We start from the raw sequence: 27,438 nt of genomic DNA, 5'->3' as shown, positions 1-27,438 counted from the left end.
ATAGGATAATTACTCTGACTTGTAGCTGCCCTGGGACAAGGACTGCTCTCCCTCAGAGCCCTGGGAATCTGAGCCTGCTCTGAGCACTCAGGAATGAGAGGAAAAGCCGGTGCCCAAAGAGTATGAACAATGGGATGGGAAATCTGCTCTGGTGAGACCTCCCCTGCAGTCCTGCATCCAGCTCTGGGGCCTCCAATACAAGAGGGACGTGGAGCTGTTGGAGCAAGTCCAGAGGAGGCTACGGAGATGCTGCAAGGGCTGGAGCAGCTCTGCTCTGGAGCCAGGCTGAGAGAGCTGGGCTGGTTCAGCCTGGAGAAGAGAAGGCTCATGAAGGGGAGACCTTAGAGCAGCTAAAGGGGCTACAGGAAAACTGGAGAGGGGCTTTGGACAAGGGCTTGTAGGGACAGGACAAGGGGAATGGCTTTAACCTGCCAGAAGGGAGACTGAGATGAGCTCTTAGGCAGAAGTTCTTCCCTGTGAGGGTGCTGAGGCGCTGGCACGGGGTGCCCAGAGAAGCTGTGGCTGCCCCATCCCTGGCAGTGTTCAAGGCCAGGTTGGACACAGGGGCTTGGAGCAACTTGGTCTAGTGGAAGGTGTCCCTGCCCGTGGGAGGGGGTTGGAACTGGATGAGCTTTAAAGTCCCTTCCAACCTAAACCAGTCTGTGATTCTATGAATTGGGGTGTCTGCCTTTTTACAGGACACATTCAAACAGGAATGGAGGAGATGGTGCTCGCTGGTGTCAGCCCTGCACAGAGCAGAGTAACTTGAGCTGTGCTCAGCCGGGACCCGGCGCTGTCCCGGGTGTGAACTGCCCCTCGCAGTTCCCGCACCGGCCGGAGGTGGAGAGCTCCGCGCTCCGCGGCCAGAGCCCCCCTGAAGGGGGAACTCCTCGCTCCGAGACAGGCTGCACCGGGGAGGGGGGAGCCTCAGCACCCTCCCTTATCAGACCCTCCCTTGTCACGGGCAATAAAAGCTGATCGCACGGTACCCGCTAAGGAGAAGGAGCCCAGACGGGCCGGCAGCAGCGGCGCGGTTCGCGACCGCATCTCCGGGTGCGTTTCCTCCCACCGAGCCGGAGTGACCGGGACAGATCGTCCTGCCCCGGCCCGAGCGCGGCTGACGGGCGCCGGAGCGGGGGCTCGGGCTCGGGCTCCGTGCCGCAGGCTCCTCCCGCCGCGGGCGGGGACCCGGCGGCCGCTCCGCTCCTCCGGTTGCCGCCGCCCGGCCCAGGCGGCTGGTCGGTCCCGCCGCGGCCCCTCCGGTCGGCTCCGCTCCCCCCGAGGTAGGTGCCTCCCTCGGCCATGCTCAGCCCCGCGCCGTGGGGTCCCAGCGCTCAGGGTCGGCCGCGGTGGGAGCGCAGGGTCCCGGGGACGGGCTCCGGGAGGACGCGGGCAAAGGCGGCACCGGCGGTGCCATCTTCTGCCCGTGCCGGTGGCTGAGGGAGAGTTCAGTCATCTGCGGTTTCTCTGGGACAGAAGCGATAGGAGAGCGCCCTGTGCTGCTGTTACTGCCTGGTCCCCGTTATTCTGCAGCACTCCCTGCCCTGAGCAGCGCTTAAGCAATGATGAGATGTAAGAGAAATTATTTGCGACCCCTTCTGAACTGCAGTCCTCTTCCGAGAAAGCGCGGTAGTGGCCCATCAGTGATAACTCTAACCCTGTGATGAGCTGCTCGCCTCGTGCGTGAAGGTCTGACCCTTTCCTCAATGCTGCTGAGCACTTTTCCTTGTTGGAGAGCACAGCCTGCTCATAAAGCCCTGGCGGTGGCACTCAAGTGGGCACATCTCCTGCCTTCTCCAGGATGCAGTAGCAGAACGTTGCCCAGGTCTGCTGGGAGTGACCCGTGGGAAACGCCATCCCAGAGGCATTGGCTTTGCAGCAGGTGACCCAAGAGCAGTGGAGAGAGCTGAGCCTGGGCTGAGCACATCATGGGAGCAAACGCCTCCAGCAAGCCACCACCCTTTGATGAAAACACAGATGGTAAGAGCTCTTCCCAGTTGTTGTCTTGGACTGCAGAGTCCACCAGTGCAGAGATGGTGACTCTCAGAGTCACCACTAGCTCCTCTGCCAGGGTTGCAAACACCCAGAGGTCTTGGTTAAGCAGGGGCATATCAATGTCTGCTGCAACAGCATGTCCTTGGTTGCCTGCAGAGCTGTGGTCCGGTGTCGGGTGGTCCTTTTGCCTCCTCTCTCTGCGGCTGGGCACTGGGAGAAAGTTGGCAGAGGTTTGGTTTTGAGATGTCTCTGGGATGCTGTGTGGCGCTTTGAAGGCAGTGAGGAAATGCTGTGCTTGTGGAGGTGGGGGAGGTTTGTTCTGGAGACAAAAGGAGGATGGGTATGAGTATGAAGCGTGATGGGAAAATAGCTTGAGCAATGCATGTTCCTGTCCCTGCTTTGGGCTTGGTGGGAGGGACTCAGAGAAGGACCTGGTCAGCAGAGGTGGAGGTTCCCGGTGGCTGCCCTGCTGGGCAGCTCTACTCACTGGCACTGGGAGACCAGCATGAGGGCTTGGTTGGCTGGAAAAGGAGAATATGTTGCTGAGAGCAGTACTGGAGGCTAGTGTCACTCTGCTGCCAGAGTATAGAGTCAGTCATTAAAAGATTGTTCCATAAATGTATTTTCTATTGCATGACTCAGCTTGCCCACTGCCATATGGGCTTTCACCTGAGGCAGTAAATCTTCTCAGGCCAGTGATTTCTTATGAGAGCCAGTTCTGTGCTTGGAAGGGGCTTGGTTTCTGCAAACAAAACCTCGCAGCACATGAAGCCCCTTTGAGCCCTGTGGCAAAGGGCACTGGGCTTCCCAAGTGTGAAATGCTGTGCCCCATGCTCAGTGTATTTGTGTCGTGCTGGGAAGTCAAGGCAAGGGCTCAGTCCAGACCACCTCGAGGGGGTCAGTGTTGAGCTGTTGAGTTTCAGTGAGCTCAGGGGTCACCCTTGCACGCAGTTACAGTGTCCAGACTGGTGCAGTTGTGCTTCCATGGCCCTGCCCAAACTTAAAAAGTGGTAGTATGTTTTTTCTCTAATTAGTTGTATTTTAATCTCCATCCCTGGCGGTGTTCAAGGCCAGGTTGGACAGAGCCTTGAGCCACGTGGTTTAGGGCAAGGTGTCCCTGCCCATGGCAGGGGGGTTGGAACTAGATGATCTTAAGGTCCTTTCCAACCCTTACGATTCTATGATTCTATGATTCTAATATACAGGGGGAGAGAGAAACTCAGCTGAAATGGGGATGTCCCATCTATCACTTTTCCATTTTCTTGGCAAACTTATGACCAGAGACTGCATCACCTTCAATGTCACAATCTTGTCATTCAGTTAAGAGCTGCTAGGTACAGCAGGAAGCAGGACAACAACTCCTCTGCTTCATGACACTGTTGGGTCACTTCCCTGGGCTGAGGCTGGTGGGGAGCAGCTCCACCTCTTCGGCTGTGCCACGGAGAGACTTTTCCTTTGGGACCCATGTAGGTATAAACAGCAACAGCGTGAGTGGTGTCTGGGCTTCGGTGCACAGCCCAAATCCCACCTCTGCCGGTCTCATGAGCATTTTGCCATTGCACCTGAGCATTGGGTCTGCCTCTCAGAGAACTGTGCTTAAAACCCCCCAACAAAACATCTTGTAGAATACTCAGGCAGTTGCAACAAGGTGAAACCTTTTGCAAAACAGGGTTGTGAAAGAGCTGACTTGAGGGTGAAAACATCTGGATTTATATTGTGCTGTAGTGGACAACCTTCTGCTGTGCAGAGACAGGCACACAACACGGCCCGTGCTCGCTCGTTGTCCTTTGAGCCTCACACATAGTCATGATGCCTCCTGCATGTTCTTCCAAATTGCTGTTGCTCTAATTTGACTATTTTCTGTGGCACCATAATTTTTATTTGTCAGATGACCCCCCTCGAGGGGCTCTGTTTGACTTTGGCTGAAGCGGGATGACAGTAGTATTTTTCTCTCAGTGTTTCCTCCGAGTAGGCACAGTTGTGGAGAATAAGCTAGTGAGATGAAAAGAAAATATAATGAACAGAAGGTTCAGTGCTCCAAGGCAATCTCAGCTCCTGATGCAGTCAGGATGAGACCATGGTAAAGCCGGATTTTGTTTGTGCTGCTTCTGGGCACAAGGGTGTGGAAAGCATCCTGGGGGATGTCAGCCAGCTATTCTCCCCAGCTGGCCAGGTCTGGTGGGAGAAGCAGAAATAGATAGTAGGTGAGGGCAATGGCTGGGTGAGATGGACATATGTCATTCTGTGGCCCTTTGCTGATGTCCTCTCCAGCCCACCATCGGCTGCTCTGCCTTTAAATTGCCCTGGGACTGAGAAGTGCGTTAGATCTGTCTTTGTTTCTCCTCCTGGATCTGCGCCGAGTTCAGGTCCCCCACACAGAGGTACTTACATTATCATTCCTGATCTGGTGGCAGCACTTGTTTTCCCAAGGCTACAGAGCAGAGAAGGGGCAGAGGGCATATAATGAAAATGGAGGAAATTAGTGACAAAAGGAAGACGAGTCCTACCAGACCATGCAGTGTTGTGCTGGCTGTGCTGGGGGTGGGCAGGGATGGGATGACCTGAGCCCTGAAAGCATCAACTTCCACTTGGCAGATAGAGTTTGGGGCTTTGACAGGGTTGACTTGTCTCTGATAAGGATGTGTTTTGCGGCTGGTTAGGTTCTGCATTTTTTTTAATCTAGATATTGTTCCTTGAACCTGGGTTTAGAAATACAACCCCTGCTTCCAAAATAGTATTTCATGTTCATGCTTCAGTTACTCCTTTACAGCAATTCTATTATCTTCTTTGGCATCTCTTAAACATAATCTGTCTGAGTTGGCATATTGCATGAATTTTCTCTCTGAAGGGCAAATGCTTCAGCTTTTGCATTGTTTTAGATGCCATCAGGCAGTGAAATGAGGCTTGTCAAATCTGTAGATGTGGCTTGAGGATGAAGAGCATGTGTTTGGTTCCTGATTTGGACACCACAAATTTCAGTACTCTCTGGAAGTGAGACTCTGGATTGGCTCACTGTGAAAACTGGGGATGGTAGGAAAGCTAAAACAGAGGTTAAATATGATTGCACCTAGTTTGAGAGTTAAATAAAAAGAATGCAAGTTAGCTTTCTTGTGATCAGCTCAGCTATTTATTAAAAGACAAGGACCTTCCCCTGGTGCCTTGAAGGGTGTCTCTGCAGTTTGGTCCAGCCAGCAGCAAGACCTTCCCCTAGCTGGTGGCTGCTGGGCACCAGACTCTTGGAGAAGCATTAGCAGGATCCAGAACATTCAACTCAGTAATCACTGCTATGGTGCCTTATCCAGCAAGCGTCAGCAGGGTTTGAGCACAGTGCAGTTAAACTGTGTTTGCTGTATGGTAATTTGATTTGCTGTTTCTCTGGATCTGTTTATTGCCTGAGATGAAACACAGGCAGCTTCATCCTGGCTGATCAGAAACACTTGATATGTAGGGTCCTTCAGATTGGCCCTTACAGAACATTCTCCTTCACTGTGCAGATGCCCAGCTCCCAGCTCCATCCCCAGCTGGAGGCCAGGAGGTGAAATGCACGTTCATGTTCCTCCCTCCTGTCCCAGTGCGTGGTCTGCAAAGCTGCTGCTCTTCTGTCTCCCTTCTGAGCAGAAACAACCATTCTGGATGCTGAGTGGCAGTGGAGCTTTGCCATGGTTGCTGTGTTTATCTTGCTTAGTTATCAAACAGCTGTCTAGAATACCTCAGGGAGATGAAGATCCAGCTGCCCATCGATGTCTTCACCTGGTATAAGTGTTTGATGGGCTAAATTTGTTTGCATTTGGTTTCAGCAGGGACAAGATGAGGCTTTCATGTTTAATAGGCAGGGCAGAGTGAAAACATTCACTGATGGTTCCTTGCCTGACTTGCTGTTGACAAAGGCTGACTCAGGGAACTTGCCTGGGCAGCTGAGCTGCAAAGAGAAAAAGCCTGATAAACACCAGGTTTAAAATAGCATGAGATCTCCAAAAGCAACAGGAAGTGGCAAGGGTATCCCTTGTTTTTCTCAGCTCTTATGGAGAAAAAGTAGAAATCATGTAATAGCATCAAACGTTTACTCAGCTTTTAATATGTGAATGTTTGCTCTTTCTTGCAGTCACCTTTGACCATTTTGAGATATTGCGAGCTATTGGGAAGGGCAGCTTCGGAAAAGTAAGTATTTTGTGAACTAATCACCGTTTAGACATCTGGAAATGTAATAGATTGAGAAATGGGTGAATTAAAGGCACATGTAAAGAGTAAAGAAATAAACCCCTGCATTGGCAATGAGCTTTGACTGGAGCTTCAACTCCTGGTAATCAAGAAGGAATCAGAGCCTGATTCCTCATCCACACTGTAGCCACCATCTCTATTACAGGAGATTAAAATGAGAAACCAATAAATCAAACGAGCTGACTTTCATTATGTTTCTGGATAAGCATTTTCTGAGGTTTCCCATCAAATCAACACTGAACATCATGATGCAGCTTTAATAAAGAACTACAATCAACATGAAAGACCTGGCAATTTTAAGAGGGTATTTCTGTGAAATTCAGTGTTTGCTGTTAAGCATCAAGTTATGGTCATACATTTTATTTTTATGCTGTTAAGGAATTGCCCACTTGCATATGCCGACAGAGCTCTAGAAAGTCATTTGCCCCCTCACGTAAAGGCACGCTCTGCCAGGAATGGGATATGTGCCTTAGGTGCAGAGTGTGGCAGAAATCTCTAGACAGATTTGCTTGGTAGTTGACAAAAACTTTGCATCCCAAACTCAAAGTGTTATGGCAACAAATCTGAAAAACCAGTCTATTTTGTTTCACTCAGACAAAGCCCAAGTCTTTCCATGAAACAAGGTTTCTTTCAGGAATTGATGAAATATAACTAAAGAAAGGTTAAAATTTAAAACCCCAGTACCCTCAAACAAAGCCCAAGGTTCACTGTGAGCTGAATGAAACTTATCAAGAAGGTGCTGCTCCCCAGTTTCTAACCTGAAGTTCTGTGATGGAAAGGACTTGTCCAAACAGTAACTGGCATGGGAAGGATGGACATGAGCAAGATTATTCAGTGCTGTTAAATAAAACGTTGACGTGTGCAATTCCCTGTCTCCTATCTTTGTGGTGACAAATTCCTTTCCCTCACCTTCCCCCAGCAACATTTCTTCGGCTGAAAACTAGGTGAGAGATTTACTGGTGACATCCAGTGTTGCAGTGTCAGTGCGTGGAGCTGTGACCTGGCAGCATGGACTTTGCTAAAGCCCCTGGAGAACACTCGTGTGACTGTTTTACCTGCCTAAATCTGCTGAGAACTCATCTCTGCTTTATCCCTCTATTTGCTCACTTAGGTCTGCGTTGTGCAAAAGAACGACACAAAGAAGATGTATGCCATGAAATACATGAATAAACAAAAGTGCGTGGAGCGTAATGAAGTGAGAAATGTTTTCAAGGAGCTGCAGATTATGCAGGGCCTGGAACACCCCTTCTTAGTTAATTTATGGTAAGATACTGCTCCTTTGCTTGCTGGCTAAGTCAGCGTGATCAGTTAGAGATGTCTTTGAGACCCGACTTGCCCGCCTCTGTGCTCAGGCATGTCCTGCACCATGGGTCGGTCCCATGAAGCTCCTCATCTGTTCCACTGACCGGGACTCTGTTCTCAGAGGAATCTCGTTTAATTAAACAAGAAGTTATCTCCCCTGTCCCCCCAGACAAGCACAGGAGAGTTTATTCATGTGTTCCCTCGTGGTTTCTTCCTAGGCAGGCATTGCTTGTGACCATAACCCAGTTTTATTTAATTGTGCTCTTTACAACAAACAGAAGCTCCCAGGACCATGCAATAACAGCACAGGATCGATAGCCAAGCAGTGCTTTCTTCTCATCACCTCCTGATTCTGATTTTGTGATTTATTTTGTACTTTAAACAGCCTTCCTTAATACCTTATTGATATTTGACTGAACTTATGCTAATCAGCAAAGATAAAAGCAATTTATCAGTGAATTTGCTGACAAAAAAATACCCTTCAAATTCTGTTGCAGAAACCCAAATAGCTATTAGGGAAATGTGTGTGTAAAAGAGTCTCTTTCCTTCAAGAGTACCTGATAAATGCAACGTACATGCTCTGGTTGTTATACTCCTTTTTCAATCATTAGCAATGGGATTGACCATCTGAGTGATAAAAGATGCACTAATTCTTCCCCCTCTGTTTGATTCAGCATGTTTTGCTGCAGTGGGGCAGCAGAAAGGAATTTTAAATAACTATTACTGTTACTTTGCCAGGTTATTTTTATTAGGACACCAGTAATATTCCAAGTGGTGTGGTCTCATACAGCACATGACACAGTGGCCAATACACTGTAGTTACAGGATAGCTATGGGGTGGTGGGTAATTACATTTATTGGATATTGGATTTATTTTTAGAAAGAGGTAGAACTTATCAATGCTAAACACAAAATGTGAGGCTAAACCACACTGAAGATCACAAATCTTTAAATAACTTAGTGTACCTTTTTGCAGCCGCCTGTAACCTGAATGCCCTTTGGTCAAATCTCATGATTTTGATAGTATGGCCATTCAGTGTTTTTCTAGCCAAGGTATGAATGAGAACCACATATCTAGACCTCCCAGAGCCTTGGACATAGCTCCAAACCTTGCTCTCCTACTTGAACAAGCAGTTCCAGGCAAAGGACAGCAGCTGAGAATTAAACAACATCTGGGTAGACCTGTACAGAGCAAATCAGCTGAATTTCCCTACTTGCATGTTGTTCCTGGCTTAGGGATGCCTTTAGCATTTCCTTGGCTTTCCTGCACTCTGAATGGTACATGCACTATAAGCTTTGGGTGAAGTAATACTCTGTTTCCTGGTGCTGCTCATCACGTGAAGATGCTGGTGTATTGTGAGAGGAAATCCATGAGAAAAAAGCTCATAGCTGGTTGCTGCCTCAGAGGGACACTTGGTGAACAGTTGCATCAAATGAGGTCACTTAAATAAAGAGGAACATCGGAGAGCAGCAGCTGCATCCCCTGTTGTGTGGAGCCAATGGTTTTATTGACAGGCTGTTGCCAGGTGAGCCACAGCCCAGTTATGAATGTCTCCAGTGCATGATGCGAGCGCTGGTTTAGGGCTCCTCTCTACATTGCTCCTATGGTCAGCTCCCTTGGGTGCTCAGAGAAGAAAAAATGTCCACCTTGAAGAGCTGAGCATGAACCCTGAGGGGAACAGACAGTGTTTATCCAGAGCTCCAAGTGCTGTGTTGAGTCACTGGCTGCTCTGCCAGCTGGGACTTTGCAGCATGGGAAGGAATCTTCCAAGATCCCTTGGAGGGATCTCCTATAGACGACTGTTGGCTGGGGCAGTGTCAGCTTTATGGGTGATTCTGAGTGCCAGCAGAGACGTGACGTGGGTGACTCCTGGTGCTGCAGCCGGAGCAGCGGCCGGTTCAGTCTCTGCCTGCAGCAGCCTCTCGGGGTGGCCGTGGTGCCACCTCCGTCCTCACCCATCCCAAGTGGAAATGTTTCATTAGCTCACAGTCACCGGCGCCAGCTGTACCTGCTGGTGGTGCGTACGCTGCCCGGAGGATCAGGAAGCAAGCAATAAACCAGCATTAGCATGAGGTCCTCCCTGAAATAAAAATGTATGGTACACACCTCCTGGGCCATTTCTGGTCGGTGCTGTCAGTCACTGCCACTCATATCCCATGATAAACACGCCTGAGAGCTGTGCCTACCTGCTAGAGTCCTTCACAACCCTTCACAGGAGGAAATTAGCAGCAAGCTGTGTTAGAGTAATGGGTTTGGTGGATTTGGATGTGGCTTTGGTTCTGAAGTGCCTGATAGTAGTAAGTGCAACATAAAAATGTTGGGTTCTTGTTCTCCTAGTGGAGCTGCTGGTAGTTCTTCATAGAAGCTGCTCTGACTCTGTTATGGATCTGAACCTAAATTATGGTCATCTCAAGTATGGCAGTAGGAGTCTAGTTGCAGCAGGAAATGGAGCGTGGAAAGGTCATGAAATTATTATTTCCCAATTGAAAAAGTTCCAAGAAATGATGAGTACTCCCGGGGTACCATATGTCCCATTATAACCTGTCTTTTTTCAATATACTTGAATCATGTTTATGCCATTCTAGGTACTCGTTCCAGGATGAAGAAGATATGTTTATGGTGGTAGACCTGCTGCTTGGAGGGGACCTGCGATACCACCTCCAGCAGAACGTGCGGTTCCAAGAAGGCACCGTGAAGCTCTTCATCTGTGAGCTGATGCTGGCCCTCGACTATCTCCAGAGCAGGCACATCATCCACAGGTGGGGACTTCAGAGGTAGGCTGGTGCTCGTAGGCTGCATGTTTTTATGTAAAACACCAGGTTTCCCAGAGAAATGAGCTGTAGCTCATTAATATCTGTCCCGGTCCGGGGTGGGTAGGCATCAGCATTCAGAATTCCCCTGCTATCACACTCACAGGTATCTGCCTTTTGCTCCTCTCTCTGTACCACAGAGAAAGGCAAGGAATGAGACCAAACATGGCAGTTCTCTGTATGAGATTAAATCCCTTTCTGGAAATAGTGAGAGTTTCTTTTTGGTCACCAAGAATTTTCATGGCCAGTGAAAAAGTATTTGAGCTCTTCCCACACACTGGGAGACCTGCAGAGTAACAGAGGAGATAGAGCTTTTCCCTAGTTGGAGAGGCACGGTCAGCTCCAGATGGATGGATGGATGGATGTGCAACTGCTTCCCACTGGTGAACTGTGCCATGCAGACCTCAGGGGTCCATAGTTTTGCCTTAGTGGCTGCTAACAGGGGGTGTGAAGAAGGAGGGACCAGCAGGGGGTTAGTAAAGGTGGGGAGAAGATTATCTCATTTATAAATATCACTTTAGAAGAGCATTCTTGTGAGATGTAAAGATAAAGAACGGTACAAGATGTAAAATGATCCTGGTTGTTGGGGAAGGAACATGCTGTTGAAGGGCAGATGAAGACTGAGGCTTGTTCGTGTCCATGGCGTTTGGCTGCTCTTTGGAGGTGTGGAAGCAGGAGGCTTTGTCAGGAGTCTCATGTATCATGCTGCTGGTTTGTTCAGTACCTGCATTGATCTCTACTCTGATGCACCTGATCCCAGCGTCCCAGCTGCCCCGTCTGGGCCCTGTCGTGCTCTAGACACAAAGCTGGTGTGTGGTGACAGGGACGTCGTGCTGGCACCTGCTCACCCCCACCAAATAATGCATGAGCATGAATTACACACCATGAAATGCAGCCTCATTGTCTTTGTCCTGGGCAGCGAGAGGTAAATCCTGCTGCTGGCTTGGCCTGAACAAACTGAGCAGGGCAGAGGCATGAGGAAGCACAGGGAAGAAATCCTTCTCTACTAGTAATACATTACAATTAGTAGCAGTGTTTATAGGACTGAAGGGCTAGAGTCTTGATGCTGTAAGAATGAGTCTGAAGGATGATGATGATAATGACGATCATCATAATGATGAAAGACATGATAGCTACAGGAGCACAGGGTGCCCGGGGCTGCAGTCCGCTTTCCGCGCTGTAAACATGGGTGGGGAAAAGCTAAAGTTCAGGCTGCAGTGTGTACTTCAAGCAGCTCTACATGTTTAAGATGAATCCAGCACAACAAAACATGTCTGGCAGTTGGTCAAATTTGCAAGTTATTTAATTAACACTGTAGTGCAAGTTGTTTAATTACCACTGCAACCCAGTGGGACAGTGGTAGATTGTTAAAGTGACTGAGCTGAGTCAACTGAGCTGCAACATCTGTAATGAAGAGACAGGCAAGTGTTTGCTTGTTTTGTCTGAATAAAGATGTGCAGAGACAGCAAACACAGACTGATGGTTGGAAATATTTCCCACCTGCATGTAGAAGAGTGGGAAATATATGTTTGTTTTTCCAGGGTAGGAAATGGTATAATTAGTTTATAAAAAACAAATATACAAATTGTCAATAAACAAAATTATCCCTGTTCATTGTTTGCGTCTTTGGAATGATCTCGCTGTGCTGGTGCAATTCCATAGGCTGCACACCAGACCAAGATCAGAAAAGGCCTCAGTGGAAAGAAAACCAATAATAATTAAAAAAAGATTGAAAGCTGGATGAGAAACAAAAACCTGCCTTTGTGGTTCATTTCAAAACTTTGAACATACTTTTCTACCAGGGGATTCAAATAATCCATTCTTCCAGACTCTGTTTGCTGAAACATTTCTTAAAGCTTTTGCTTAAGTCAGTGTTTTCTCCCAAGAGTGGCATCATCATTTTTCACTATCAGATATGGAGCTTCCATCCGTCTGGGCTGTTTGGCTCTAACCTGAAGCAGTTTTGCTGCACTGACAGGGAAAACCAGCTGCATACCTGAGGCTACCTGAATTCTTGATAAAGGCGCTGGTCCCTGTGCTTACCTGTGTGCTGGGGATGGCACAAGGAAGGCGACTGGTATTTAGAGCCCACTGGAAGCAGTTTGGGTGAGAAGATGCCAGAGAACCGTAAGCTATTAGACGATGGTGAGATGTCTTTTCCTGTTTCCAGATGGGTAGGTGAGTTCAAACTCTATCTCAGTGACTGCATTTTTAAAGATAAGATCCTAAATCTGCTCATTTCCTCCCTCTGGGCTGGCAGGAGCACCATGGCAGCACCAGGTCATTGCACGTGCATCTGCCCCGTGCATGGTGCTCGGCTGCCAGGTGCCTGAGAGGAGGTGAATGGAGATTGATGTAATGAGCTCATTAAAACCAGGTAATGTCTTGTAAAGTCACTCAGGTGGATACAGTAGGCGTATCAGGTGTACGCTTTGTCCCTTCAAGGGAAAGCATTGCAATAGGTATTATTACTTTCAGGTTTGTTTGTTGGTTGCTTTTAATTCAGGAACAAAACCTGTGGGGACCCATGTATCTCTAAACGAAGATGTTGAAATAATTCCATTTTTATTTAGTAATTGGGGAACATACAGTGCTGAAAGAGATTAAGAAGTAACAGGAGAAGAAAGATGAAAAGAAGCTCTAACATTGTAGGTGGACTGCCTGAGTGCTGCTAGTCCAAACCACAGCAGCCGTCACAGCCACAGCCCTGAAGCACCCCTCCTGCTTCTGCTCTTTGATTAGTCTTTATCTTATGCCCAAATCAAACCCTGTAGGAATATCAGAGCTGAAGAGCCCCAGCAAAGACACCTTCTCAGGCACAATGTCTCTGGAAGTGAGTCCGTCTGGAGCCCGGGCTTTCCTAAAGCGTCTGCAACCATGTTCTGTGTCACTTATCTAGGCTAATGGCTGTCTCTCCTTCTCTGCCTTTTCTCTTAGAGACATCAAGCCTGACAACATTTTACTGGATGAGCGTGGTAAGTGTTACTTGCTTTGTGGTCATGCATATGCAGAAAAGCAGAGTCAGAACCAGGACATCCAAGGTGAAGTTCAGGTGGTGGTAATTTTCCTCGCTTCGTGTTGCCCAGTCTCAGCTCAGATAGGACCAGGACCATCCTTTCATGCTTTGGTTGCTGTCTTTTGCTTTTTGAGTGGCAGCATCTTGTACCTTCAGGGCACTGGGCACCCTGCGATGCAGTGGTGTTTCTGGGGGTGCCTCAGAGTTTAAACCACACGTCCTCAGACTGACTGATCTGATGGTGTCCCAGGGCCAACACATTTTTTGTGCCTGTGGTCAGTTGCCTAGCAGACCTTATTTTAAGACCTTCGTGGCTCTTTCTTAAAACTTACTCAAAATATAATCATTTGAATGGAAATGCTCACATAATTGCAGGCTGGGTGTGATGTAGGTACACAAACAGAATGAATTATGGCTGAACAGATAATCCTTTTCAGGTATTCAGATTCAGGTATTTTCTTTTTCCTTGAGCATTTGACTTGAGCATTGGGAGGGAGCTCCAAAGATGATTTGAGGCCGGGTATATTATAGATGTTGCTCGGTTTTTTTTTTAGTCTTTTTCTCAGGCAAAACTCTAACTATATTCTTGCATTACTCTCTAGACATGTTTGGGTTTTTTGTCCTGGCAAAGCTCTTACAGTGAAGAGTTGTCCGATATTCATTAGCTTTTAACTCATTAGAAAAACACTTTGTCATTTCATAGTTTTTGGAAATCCATGTAACTGGCTCATTGTGAGAAATCTTCCTTAGCAACTACAGCAGGGCTCTGGAAGACACGGTCAGGGCAGGGGCAAGGGGTATCTGAATTCATCATCACTTCAGAGGCTGTAGTGGAGATGCTGAAGCTCCCGAGGAGCGGCTGTGGCTGCTGCATGTGACCAGGGTTGCCTGGCAGCACCCGAGCCCGGATTCTCCCCTCTTGCACATGGCCTCTCGTCTCCATGCTGGCTCATGATTTATTGAGGAGCTGTCAGCAGAGCTGCTCCCGCTGCCGCCCGCAGCGGCCTCGCTGCTGCCCCACGCACAGACCGATGTAGGGACCTGTCCCCACTCCCTCAGGTGCCCACCATGTGCCCTGGTCCTGCTTGGCCAGCCAGGGCTGCGCTCCCACTGTGGGGCCACACGTAGGCAGCCCCCACCCACGGATGCTCTGGGGTGACCTGTTACCATCTTCCAAGAGCCTCTGTGCGCCGTAGGACGAGGGGGACAGCCCACCCGAAAGGGAGCTGGGAGCACTAGAGCCATAGAAACGTAGGTCAGCATTCCCAAAGAGGGGAAAACCAGAGGCTTGTCAGCAGTTGCATTCAGCTCAGCAGGATGTAACCTGCAAACTTCTGTAATGACACTGCAATTTAGGCTGATTTTGAGCCTATTCTCTGCTCACTGTGATGTTTTAACTGTCTGCTGCAGAGGTTTCAGTTATTTTCTGTGGATTTACCCTTGACTTCAGTGTCCTCCTGACTATGACTTGTAGTATTTCTCTTCTTCATCCATGGCAGCAAAGGTGCATCCTGTCATGCATACAGAAAGCTTTGTGTACACACAATTCAACTTTTTCTTGTCCCCAGAGCAACTGTTATTGTGACATTTTAATCTATATTTAGCCTAGATTGTGCTTGTTTTCCAGCATCTCTTTCCCCATGCAGCAGAGCTGCAGCTCCACATTCTCTCTCCTCTTCCTTCTCCAGGCTTTCACAACTGTGATCACAAAACACATGCTATCTGCCAACATTAGTTCTTTATAATGTTCTTGATTGAGACCAGTCCCCAGAAAGTATTTAAGCACCTGAAGACCTTCAGCAATCAGACTTCAGTCCTTCATTTTTAGACTCTTCTTGCCCCCTAAGTCTGCCCTTTGGCTCATCCTCCTTTCCAGCTGTGAAGTACCTCTCCAGCTGTGACTCCTGTGTCATGAACTTGGCACACACCTCATGCCTTTGCCTCTGTCACCCTGGTTGGTGACATTTTGTATTAGCATAGCAATTTCAGCTAAGAAATTAAAGTGAGCCATAAATAAAGTGGAATAGTGGGCAACTGTCTTTCTGTGCAATAAATAAAGCAATTGTTCAACATCAGCAATTGGGATCAAGTCCCACAGTGAAAAATCCTCAGCTGCTGACCACCTTCAGCAGTCATTCCAAGCACAAAGTGACTTCCTCCTGTAATGAGCAGTCAATTTGGCTCAATGACAGCACAGCTCACCTGGGAATAAAAGAATATAACAGATGGCAGTTTCCAGGAATTGTGACTAATTCATCAGCAGATTTTGGCCATGTCACTTGCTTAATAAAGCTGAAGAAAAGCTCAGTTTTATCTCTACTAAAACTGAGAGGATTTTTTTTGCCAGAGCCCTATAATGCCTTTGCTCAGTATTATTTCTCGAGGGCAGTGCTAAAATGGACGAGTTCCTGTCAATGCAGGCACTGCATGCGTAGCCCATTTGCTCTCATCTAAGAAAGTTATAGCATAGTCTGTCCAAGAGCCTCCATACTGCACAGCTCCTAATATCTCTGGTCTCATATTCTTTAAAATATTATTTTAGTGGAATCTGCAGCAGCTGTGTATTTTTTGTTCAGAAGATGATCTGGAAAGGTGAAGGAATTATGTAGTAATATAGGTGCTGAATATAATAAGAAAATTCTTTGCCTTAATGCAGAACCACAGGCTTGATCTGAAAGCTTCAAACAGACAGGATGAGCTTGGGAAGGGTGCGGTGCCCAGAGCGCGGCTCTGGCTGCACTCAGAGGTGCAGTCAGGAAAACGTGAGCATTAAAGCCTGACTGAACACCAGCAGAGACACTCATCGCATCCCTCAGCCCACCCACCCCACAATGCCGCTGTCGCTGTTCCGCCTGCTCACCCTGTCTGCAACCTTCCTCTTCAGCCCCAGTGGCTTGGTTTGGTCATTTCCCAAGTGGGCTAGTTTATAAAACCTGTGATTTATTTGAAGTGAATAGTTTAAAAGAGGCATCCACAGAAAGGCATGTTTGTGCTTGGAATAGCAAATTCTTAACAAGTCTTTGTGATTCATATTTATGAAAACAGCTCCCCAAAAGGGGAATGAGAGCTAGAGATGAAAGAAAACAATGCAAGGACAGAGAGGACACATCCAGACAGGACAGTTGTGTGTCGTTCTTTCCTCTCAAGTACTCCCTAGTGATTTCTACTTGTTCTTTAGCAGCAGACACAGTTCAAGCAACAAGGAGGGACATGTGCCCTGACAGATCAGTCAGATACTGTGTGAGAGGTGAGCTCTGACAGTGCTTTTAGGTGAAATCATAAATTCTACTTTTATTCCCCAGATTTTCCCCAGCTAGATCAAGTATTTGCAGCAGGGAATCTTGTATCACTATTCTTGAATAACACATGTATAGGCACAAACCTAAAGATTTACTTAAATGCTTCATAGCATCCAGAAGAGACAACAGTTCATTGCCAAACTTTCAGACACATAAAGGTGATCTTATTCTACTTTACCTCATGAACTAAAGAGTGAATTTCTAGCTGTTGATGTTAACAACTGAGGGAAGTGTTGTCTTAGCATCTCACTCAGTAGAAGCCACTTTGATTTGATCTCTGTGGTTAGAGGAAACAACCAATTCAGCCACCCTCTGTTATTGCAGAGGAGAGCGATGAGTCTGCAAAACACAAAATACAAAACACCTGATGTTTTGATAATGAGCCCACCTTTGTCAGCGTGAGCAAGTTCAGTGCCTGGGAGGATGATGAGGTCAGGAAGAACAAACCACCTGCATCTAATCAGAAGAATTGGGCTGAACTAACCTACAAGTTTCAGTGAAGTGAAGCCAGCCTTGTATTGATCACCTGCACTGCTCTGCATGATTGCTGTGCTCACTGATACGAGTTTAGAGAATAGGGAATAATAAATTTAAGTGCTTGAAAAAAACAAGTGAAGGTAGAAGAGCAGGCGAGAGCTAGGTGGAAGCATTTCCCTTCTCATCCCTGCCGACCACATCCACCTCATACTTCCTTTTCAGTTTGCAGGCAGCAGTTGTGCATATTGTAGTAGTGACAGCAGAAACCATTCCTACACCCAAGGGGGGGGGGGGTTGATGATGTTTGAATTTCTTGCACAAGGCTCTTTTGCTTAGAGCAAAAGCATCTGTGCCATTCTAGAGACATCCTCTAAAGAGGAAGAATTGAGAGTGCTTAGTACCTGGGAACGCCAAAGGGCAAGTAGATAGAAAGCCAAAAATATCAAGGATTTCCACCCCCCACCCCCCCCCCCAAAACATGGTGGAATTTTTTCTGTGTGAGATGGTCAATGCTCTTTCCCCCCAGATTTAGGAAGCCCCAAACCAATCATCATTCAATAGCTTCTTGGAGAACTCCATTATTTTGCTGCCCAACAGGTAGCTAAGGGGATATTTGATGTAACCAGACACATCTGTGGGCTGCCTCCTGCAAGCTGAAATATACCAGTTTTTTCACCAAAATATTTTTCTCCTGGAAACTCTTTTCTGCAGAGTATTTTATTTAAAGTTTGATTCAAAGCTGTTTATCCTGTGAAATTAAAGCAAATCAAGTAAGACGTTAACCTGTGTCTTCCAGGACACGTGCACATCACTGATTTCAATATTGCCACAATGCTGACTAAAGAAATACAAGTCACCACCATCGCTGGCACAAAGCCATACATGGGTAAGAACCAGTGACAATTGTGTGCTCTTCAACTGCCATTTTATGAGCTTCATTTGGCAGCTGTGGTGGGAAACAGATCAAGTCCTTTTTGATGATAGTTCAAACTCTTTCCCCCCAGTACATAGCAAAATGCATTTGTTTGAAGCGAGGAACAACCTCAAGAGGTGCTGCAGGGCAACGTGACAGGAATCCCTCCCCAGTAACACCCTGATACAGCTGGAAAACGTGCATCTGTCTGCTGATTACACACAACAGATGAAAGCAAGCTGCAAACATAGATTTTAGAGCCATTGTGCCGTACTGTACAGCATGGGTTTGATTACAACAGGAGATAGCTGCACTCGTGAGATCTCAGAGCATTTCACAAGCAGCAGTCGAGCCATGTAACGATGGTGGAATGCTCTTGCTGCCCTTGAGAAGGAAAATGAAGCACAAAGGCTTGTATTTGGTCCCTCAGTACACTAGCACAAGTCTTACACTGCTGCATCACTAGCAATAATTTGAAGTTTTATATAAACTGGCTGCTTTAAAAACTAGCATTACCCTGGTTAGGCCAAGCAGTGGCTGTAGGACTTGCTGATTTCCCAGGTTGCAGCATCGCTCAGCACACAGGGAGGAGCAGGGTTCTAGTGCCAAGCTGTCAGAGTGGAGAGCACTGCTAGCACCAGGGAGAAATGAGTGAGGCTTTAGCTCTAACCTCTACCCCAAGGACAACAGCAGGTCAGGAGGGCAATCCTGGGGCAAAGTGACTCTAGAGCAGGTGGATGCCTCCATGGCAGCCTTGGGCCAGGTGCAGGAACAGTTTTCGTGAGTAAATCGGCACACACACAGAAGGAAGACACACGGCACTTGCTCCTCGTGCAGACCTTGCTTCCCTGGTGCTCCATCAAATGTGCTTTTTTCTTTTCTACTCTTTAAGAGGAATACAGAAAACTGACTTATGGTCACTTACTGTCCAAAACAGCAAAGCAGCTGACTTTCAGTCAGTAAGAGACCCACTTGATACTTATCACACAAGCACAGTTAATAAGCATAAAGCAAAAAAACACTGACATACCTGGGAGGAAGCAGGGACAGAGCAGTCAGATAATGAGCCAGAGAAGAATATCCTGAGCTGATGCTGAAAGAAGCTGTGCAAACACAACACAGAAAGGCCTTCGTAATTTTAAAGTCAAGTTTCCTAACTAAAGCAAAAGCACTCAAAAGCATTTCTATATAACTAACGCAACTCCTCCCGCAGAAGTTACACACTTTCATATACAGTAATGCTGTCTCTGAGAGATGAATAGCACAGAACACAGCCTCTCTGCAGCTACTACTACATGGCCAAATCACTTAGGGCAATCTCCTGGGAATCTCCTTTTTATCCAGATGACCAAGCTGACCTCCCTCCTTTGCATCACAGGTGTAATCCTTTTAAAAAGGAAACATGCACCAACTGAAGGCATTGCTCCTGGTTTGGTGGGTTTTAGGGCAATTCTTGCCTCTAGCTCACATCAAAATCCTACTGCTTTTTTTTTCCTTACTGTCAAAAGGGAAATTTATTGGCTAAGAAAGAACATTTCAGTCTGTGCCTCCACCCCCTCCCTATTAGCCTGGTAAACTCCTCCTAAAAAGCTGTGGCTCTCAGGCTTCCTTCAGTTAAAAATTTGCCTTAAAAAGAGCTGCTTAAAAAGCAGCAAAGGTGTGGTGAAGGGAAATGTGCTAATTTGTGTCCTGGCAGAACAGCAGGGCTGCTCCCTGAGGCACGCATCAAGCGTTCTGGTGCCTCACCTGGGACTGCAGCAAGGCGAACTTTCCTTTTTCTGTATTCTGCAGCACCTGAGATGTTCAACTCCACAAAACCCACCGGCTATTCCTTCGCTGTGGACTGGTGGTCACTGGGGATCACAGCCTATGAGCTGCTCCGGACACGGGTACTGTGCATATGGCTCCTGTCCCCATCCATCCATCCGTCCATCCACCTGCCCATCCATCCATCCATCCCTTTCCTTAGACACTCTGTTGGACAGGTTAATGCTTTAGAACAGGGATGAAAGGCCCAAGGCAAATTCCAGGCTTTTAGGGTTATCACAGCATAGGAAGCAGAACTACATCTTCACCAGGGTTCTTGTGATCACAGTTAAGAGCTCAGAGGAACTGTGGCCACACAGAATAGCATGTCACAACAGCTCCCTGCTGCACTCAAGGGCCTCTGAGTTGATATAAGCTGGGCAAGGCAAACAAGCGACAACTCTTCAAGTTTGGGCTGCAGTATAATTTACTTTGAGCTCCCATCCTGCAGGAAAAAAACACTTGGAAAACAAATCTCATTGCTGTTGTAATAAGAGTGAGCAGTTTGAGCAAAAGCAAGCTGCAATGTGTAAATTATTAATAAAGCACAATCCCTGTCCGTCATGTCAGAGCTCTGCTGTTAACTCTGGTAAGGTTGGGAGCTGTGTAGGCAGATTATTAGATTTGTGTTTTGGAAGTACTATGTAAGAAAAGAGGGACAGAACTATTCAAATTGCATTCTTCTAAGCAAAAGGTGTTTAAAATCATGTGAGGACAGGAAACTGCTTTGAGTACAGATATGCAGAATAAGCTTTAAAGAAACTCTGTCATCAGCCTTTGCAGAATGCTTTATAAAGAACAGATTTTCAAATGGTGAGTGATCAAGTTAGTGCACATTAAGGTGACACAGTTGTCTGACCTGTTAGGTAACGGAGGCCGTGTGCCCCTGTAAACATATTAATATAATGCTTAAGTTTTCCATTTGTAATCCTAAGTGGCAGGACTGTTCATCGCATTGATTTTTGACTTCACGGCCCTGTTTCCAGGGATGGGAGCAGAAGTGCTGGTTTGGGTTTTGCCTCCCACCTGTACTGCTGTTTAAATATCTGGTTATTGTCACTGTTCTTGCTGATATTATTTTGTTTATTTCAACTGAGCTGTGATCACACAGGGAGAGACTTTCAATGGGAGGATGGGGAATCTGCAAAGAGGCTTCATTTGAAGCTTCTTTGCTCAAAAAAGATTTCCCCAGGGGTCTGAAAATCCAGATAAATTAAAATGCTTTCCTCGTGGCATTTTTCCCAGAGGCCGTATCACATTCGCTCCAACACTTCCACAGATGAAATTGCTCATGTGTTCAGGACGGCCACAGTGATGTACCCTGCTGCGTGGTCCACAGACATGGTGTCGCTCATCAAAAAGGTGAGGGCAGCGCAGGAGTGGAAGGCTCAGGGCTGCCTGTATGTGGGCACTGAGCCCCACATCGTGCTTTGTAGCCTTTGCAGTCATTGCAAACCGTGTCCAGACCCAGTGCTGGTGACCTTCAGGTGGTAAATGTCCAGCTTTTCATGCTGCAGCTGCACTAATACAGTAACCAGCTGGCAGTGCTGCATCCTGGACTGATGGGGATGGAGTTTGTGCTGACAGGCACAGCTGCTGCTAATGTGGTTCCTCTAAGGACACAGGCAGACTTTGCTTCCACTGTTTCTCCTGTAACTTTGTCTCTCTGGAATGACATACCATAGAAATAGATATTAATATATGTGTCAATAAATCTGGCAAAAACCCCTGCCTTTTTATTTAAAAAAAACCCCACATTTTTCCCAATAATGAAAAGATTTGCAAGAAGTGCTGGTACTGTTGAAATCCTTTGGTGCCATGTGCTTTACGCACCACTGCAATTATTTTTTAATAAAGCTGCTATCAAAATTGCTTCAGAATAATTTCTGGAATCATTTTGAAGCTGAAATCATGTTTGAAGTGAAGCCATATCTTCAATAAACAAAACTATGGCTTGACAGTATCAGACTGCTTACAGTGGCAGCAAAGCTGGAATACTGAACACTGCATATCAGCACTAGCTGCAAATTTTGGAAAGTATGTAAATAGCTTTCTAATTTTCAAATGCAGGCAATGAAGTAGTACTTACTGCAGCTTTCATCTGGTTTTTGTTCCAAATATTTTGTCGAAATATTTTGTCATCTCTAATGAAATACTCTCTAACTTTTTAACGAAAATGAGACGTCAGTTCTTTGCTGAGACAGAACCATGGTGTATTTTCCAAGAAGAGAATTGAAAAATATCTCCATTTGGTTAAAATTAAATGGAGCTAATATTTTATTAGGCCTAGCAGTAATACGGGGTATTTACTGCAGATGTCCTCTGCGTTATGTTGGAAGCTTTTGCCCAGACCATGACACGCCACAAGCGGTGCAGGTTCCTGTGTGAATGAATAATGCAACATCACAGTTATTTAGATTTCCAAGCGCCCCGTGGCATCCGCTTCAGCAGCCAGATGTGTTAGACATGAGCCAGCTGTGCTTCCGTCTCGGCTGTGGGCTGCTGTATTTGTTCCCGTTCAAGGCAAGTTCTCACTTGCAGCAGAGCTGCATTGTGGGCGCTGGGACCAGAGCACGGGGCTCCGCAGAGGACATGAGCTGCAGGGACGGGAGCACAGCGCTGGCTGCCTGACCCAGCACAGGGCAGGGGCTGGGGGCTCCTCATCCACCCCTTCCCGGAGGGTTGGATCATCTGGGTTTCCTGCTACACCTTTGGAGTGCATATTATCAGGAGTTTATGAAATGCCGAGTCCTTGAACAGAGACAAACCTCAATTATTTCCTTCCACACAAGTAATTCCTACAGCAAAATAAGCTGTGTGAATCCATTATTTCACATGGGAATTACACTTATGAATATTCCATTACTAGAGTGAGAAAACAGGGGATGTTTTCAGATACAGTACTAAATTGGGGACACAAAGGTGTGAGTTTAACTCCCAATTCTGAAACATTTTTAACCTTGGACAAATTGTTTAATGTCACTGCACTGCCTCATTGCCTGAAATGGGGATAAAAGTTGTTCATAAAACCGAGAGTACATAGAGTTAAAGACTGTGAGCCCCTCGCATATGCTGGTGAAGGGTATCTGAGCCAGAGCAAGAGAGGAGGCACCAGTTAAAGCACCAGTGTTAATGCAGTGTCACCAGTGCTGTGTGTCCTGAGCCCATCCAGCAGTGTCCGAGTGTCCGACCGGGATGGGAGCAGGCGGCTGGACCCCGGCGCATCTCTGATCTCACATCTCAGAGTCTCACTTTCTCACATCTCCTGTTTAATTCTCACTGCAGTTGCTTGAGCTGAACCCTAAGAAGCGTTTTTCTCAGCTGAAAGATATCCAGGGCTTTCCGTATCTGTCGGATGTGAACTGGGATGCTGTTCTCCAGAAAAGGATAATGCCAGAATTCATTCCCACGGTAAGGAATTTGACTTTTATAGGTGCTACAGGCTGCAGTCTGCCCTCGCACCGAGCACCAAGTCATGGGAGTTCTTACAGATTTCCACAAGAGCATCAGATGTCACAAAGGACAGGGGAAAGAGAGGCAAAGGCAGGATTTCCACTTCCCTGTGTGTGTAATAAGGTGCAGTGGGGACTGATTACAAAGTGTGGGTGGCCCAGAACTGATCTGCTCTGTTTATAATATTCCCAGAATTTCTGGATGTGGAACTGGTCACACCAGGTGAAGCACACACTGACAGCGCTTGTGAGCAACCCTGCGCTGAGCAGCCTTTCGTAGCTGCTTCGGACCTGCTCTTGAAATGCAAAGACCAACCACCAGACACAGGCTCCTGAGCAGCCTGGAGATCACCCACTGGTTCAGGACAATTGTTTCTTTCTGTAATGGCTCTCCTTAACAAGCCCACTGTTTGTAGTAAAATAACAAGTACAGTAGATTAGAGTTTCTGATCCTTTTTTAATTGGATTAAAAGCACAGAAGTAACATAACCCTTATGGAAAATAATCAGACTGTTGCATGCAGTGTTACTCTGGTTTTCAGCCAAACAAAAGTTGGGCTAAACTACACATATTTGTTAGGTGTATGCATTTTCCCCCTCTGTAACTGTTTTTCTCTGTGGTGGGTGCATGTGCATTGCTTTAAAGCCAGGTCTGCAGGCTGCTGCGCTCCTCCCCAGCACAGACACACCATCCCTCACTTCAAAGCAGTTGAAAGGCAGAGCAGAAGCAGTGAGCAGGAAGTGATTAATCGTCACCCATCAGCAGTGTCCCCTGGCTGAAGGGATGATGGAACGTGGCAGCAGTGCAGCAGGTGCCCTGTGTGTGCAGAACTGTGGGTTCAGCTCAGTTTTGCACAATTCAGCTCCTGGAGGCAGTCCAGAGACTCTTCAAGACAGCCTCTGATCACTTAAGGGCACCTCTCTCCCCTCTCCAGAAAGGCAGACTGAACTGTGACCCAACCTTCGAACTGGAAGAAATGATCCTAGAATCCAAACCTCTTCACAAGAAAAAAAAACGCTTGGCTAAGAAGGAGAAAGACACCAGCAGAAGCAGTTCCTCCCAGGTGAGAGCAAGCAGGTACAAGCATGTTGTCCAGAAGTCCCTCATTTTCCAGTTAAGCTGATTGCCATCCAGCAAGACCACAGCAAACTGTTTAAACAGACCATTTTTCCCTTGTGAACAACTTTATTCCCAAAACTCTTCCTCATCTTCCCTTTGGTGGAAGGCAGCACGTGTACATATGGGTTTTGTACGAGGAGAGTCTTAATGCCCGTCTCCCCACTGCAGTGCTAAAGATGCTCTATACCTAAAGATACTTATATCGCCTTGAAATTGTCCTTGTAATGTCTTTCTGTGTCAGCTGTGAATCTATTCCTCATCTCTCTATTTTTCTATTTGACTGTGAAAGGCCTGCCACCTTCAGAAGCACCTGGAGATGCTCCAGAGGGACTTCATTGTTTTCAACAGAGAAAAGTAAGTACTGATGCAGAGGCGGCGCAAGAGATTCTGGTTCCTGTCAAAGCCTTTGACAGACCCGGGCTTTGGGCTCTTGGTGAACGCCGCAGGTGGGGTGGAGACACGCGGTACCGCAGCCGCTGGCTGAGCCGGCGTCTGCCGGGGACTCACGTGGCATTTCTGTGCTCGAGGTCCAACCTGCACTGAGTGCCCCGTCTGTGCAGGCAGATGGTCAGTGCAGGGGCTCAGGGCCCTGCGGGCTGCAGGGCTCAGTGCAGCCCTTTGGGAAGGCACAGCTCGTGCCAGGGAATGGGATGCTCCCAGGCAGCCGCACCATCTTGTGGGCTGTGGCACTGCCCAGGCTTTCCCTCACAGCTCAGCCGTCCCTTTCTCTCCCTAAGGGTGAGACACCACCACAGCGACATCCAAGAGACCCTGACACCGGCAAAGAGCAGAGGCACATACAAGGAGGACAGCCAGAACAACAACCTCTGAGCACACCCGCACACCTTCACCACGCTGGGACACCAGACCCATCCGCTGCTGCCAGAACCCTGCTGAACGCCTGGTGCCGGGTGGGAGCTGGGGCACCCGCTCCCTCTGCTTTCACCGTCAAGCCATGGATCCTGGGCATGAGGAGAGAGGCTGTGGGTGCTGCCCCCGTGACTTGCCACAGTCAGTTACACTGAGAGCCTGTTATTTTGCCTATCTTGGCAGGAGGAATGTGACAGTGTGAAATGGATGAGACACTTAGTATTCACCCTTTGGGTTGGCTCGCCAGCATCACAGCCCTTGGTGCTGCCAGCAGCATGGCTGAAGGGCCATGCGTGCATCGCTCATAGAGATGTCATCACCCGTATCACTCGTGGTGACAGCACTGTGGGTCCAGGCTCTGTGGAGGTCGGAACACCCACATCCTCACAGCTGGTTGCTCCTGATGAAGGAGGCTGCTCACTCTCAGCTGCAGGGTCTCCACCAAAGGGCCTTTGCTTACAGACACCTCCCGTGAGCACCCCGTGAGTGTGGGCATGGGGGGCTGGAAGTGATGATCAGCTGGGAGGAGGCAGCGAAGGTTTCCCATCCGTTTTCCCCTCTCTGTGCTGGTTCCTGCGCTTGTTCCTCGCAGAGCAGCGCTGGGGTCCCGGCTGTCAGAGCATGCACGCAGGGGTGGAAATGAAAAGGCAACAACCAGACACTGGCAAATCACCAGCATCCAGATGCTTTTCCAGGCCAGCCTGAAAAACCCATTCACCATCACATGAAACTGCTGCAACTCACTGAATCTGATGGGGTTCAGCTTCCAACACCAGAGGTGAATATGAATGTGTATTTTTATTCTCTTTACTATTTAAATCATGCTTGATTTAAGCAGCTACTATTTGCAGTGGCTGTACTCCTGGTGCAGTCTTTGCCAGGACTGAGAATGGCCAAAGCATTTCTACGATGGTAATGCTGGGAAAGATGCTGTTATATAAATGCTTTGGCAGACCTGAGGTTTCACCTCCTGATTTACCATTTTTCCTATTTTCAGCAATATAACGAATGCATGATGAATCATTTGCCTCCCGTTTACCCAGAGGTGTTCTTTGTCTCCCCTGTGCCTTCCTCTCTTTCTGGCTAAATCTGATCAACTCCAAAAAAAAAACCTGAACAAAACCAACAGCACATGAAAGGCTCAGAAGTCAGTGTTACTTCTGAGGTCACTTGCATAGCAAAGCAGAAAGGGTGTTCCCTCCTGCCTAGAGCCCACTAGGACTTTAATGGACCTTCAGTTTAAATCTGCTTTTCCCCAGCTGAAGACTTTCAGACACCCTCTGCCTATGGAGCTGTGGATTCAGTGCATTACTGACACAGATTGTGTGCAGTGGACTTCCCAGGGGTCTTCATAGCTGCTTCTGATGGACTGAGACATGAATAATCCCTCTCTCATTGATCAGATGACGGCTCTCTGGTTGCTTTGGTAACTGTGTGGTTTACGCATGTGCACAGGCAGGCACCTGGGAGAGGAACATCTCCGTCCCCCCAAGCATGCCTGCATCCAGGGCAGGGCATCACCACCCATGCAACTGACCACAGCGTCCTGTCTGCCTGCTCTGCCTCTGCTGTGACACACTGCACCAAGCAGCTCAGCCATACCTCCTGCCGAAAAATCAGCTTCAGTTAGGTGTCTTCACTTTGTGGTCCCTCCAGTGGTGGTGGTGGTGGTATCCTGGAGTTGGGCGATGCTGCGGATCCCCTGCCCCACTCCCTGCGCTGGGAGCTCTGGTGTTTGCCCCTGAGCCTCCACCCCGATGGCTCCAACCCCCCAGGACATTCTGCACTGCTCTCGTCCACAGCAATCATGAGTGGTACCGAATGTGGTTGTAGGTCCTGATGTTAACAGGCAGGGTAAAGAGAGGATGCTGGCAACAGCAATGCAAGTGCCTCCCCAGGGTCAAGGGGTCCTGTTCTGGCTTGTGCCATGCATCCTCTTCCTGACATGGTGCCATGGCAGTATGTACCTTCACCGCTGCACAATGAAGATATGAACTTCCCCGGTTTTAGATGACTACAGCGGTTTCTTTGCTGCCATCACATGAGGGTGCAGGTGAGGGGACATTGGTTCAGGGCTGCAGCACTCGCTGTGCAGCGTGTCCCCGTTTCCTCTGCGCAGCCAGCAAGTGCCCTGCAAGCACCTGGGCTAAGGCACCGCAG

The 27,438-nt window shown here is 47.8% G+C and overlaps 1 protein-coding gene across 1 annotated transcript; it reads left to right on the top strand.

The window, feature by feature from the left end:
- Nucleotides 1-1,209: 1,209 nt before the first annotated feature.
- Nucleotides 1,210-26,486, top strand: STK32A (serine/threonine kinase 32A). Its single transcript, XM_030504188.1, has 13 exons — nt 1,210-1,283; nt 1,801-1,980; nt 6,098-6,153; nt 7,325-7,476; nt 10,102-10,275; nt 13,264-13,301; nt 17,915-18,004; nt 19,823-19,920; nt 21,083-21,199; nt 23,123-23,248; nt 24,224-24,352; nt 24,698-24,762; nt 25,146-26,486. The coding sequence occupies exons 2-13, from the start codon at nt 1,929-1,931 to the stop codon at nt 25,237-25,239; spliced, it is 1,191 nt and encodes a 396-aa protein (XP_030360048.1). The 5' UTR covers nt 1,210-1,283; nt 1,801-1,928; the 3' UTR covers nt 25,240-26,486.
- The last annotated feature ends 952 nt before the right edge of the window (nt 26,487-27,438 follow it).

Source organism: Strigops habroptila, chromosome 12 (genome assembly GCF_004027225.2).
Source record: "Strigops habroptila isolate Jane chromosome 12, bStrHab1.2.pri, whole genome shotgun sequence".
NCBI lineage: Eukaryota > Metazoa > Chordata > Aves > Psittaciformes > Psittacidae > Strigops > Strigops habroptila.
Note: the sequence above shows the minus strand (reverse complement) of the source record. Positions and strands in the feature narration are given on the sequence as shown.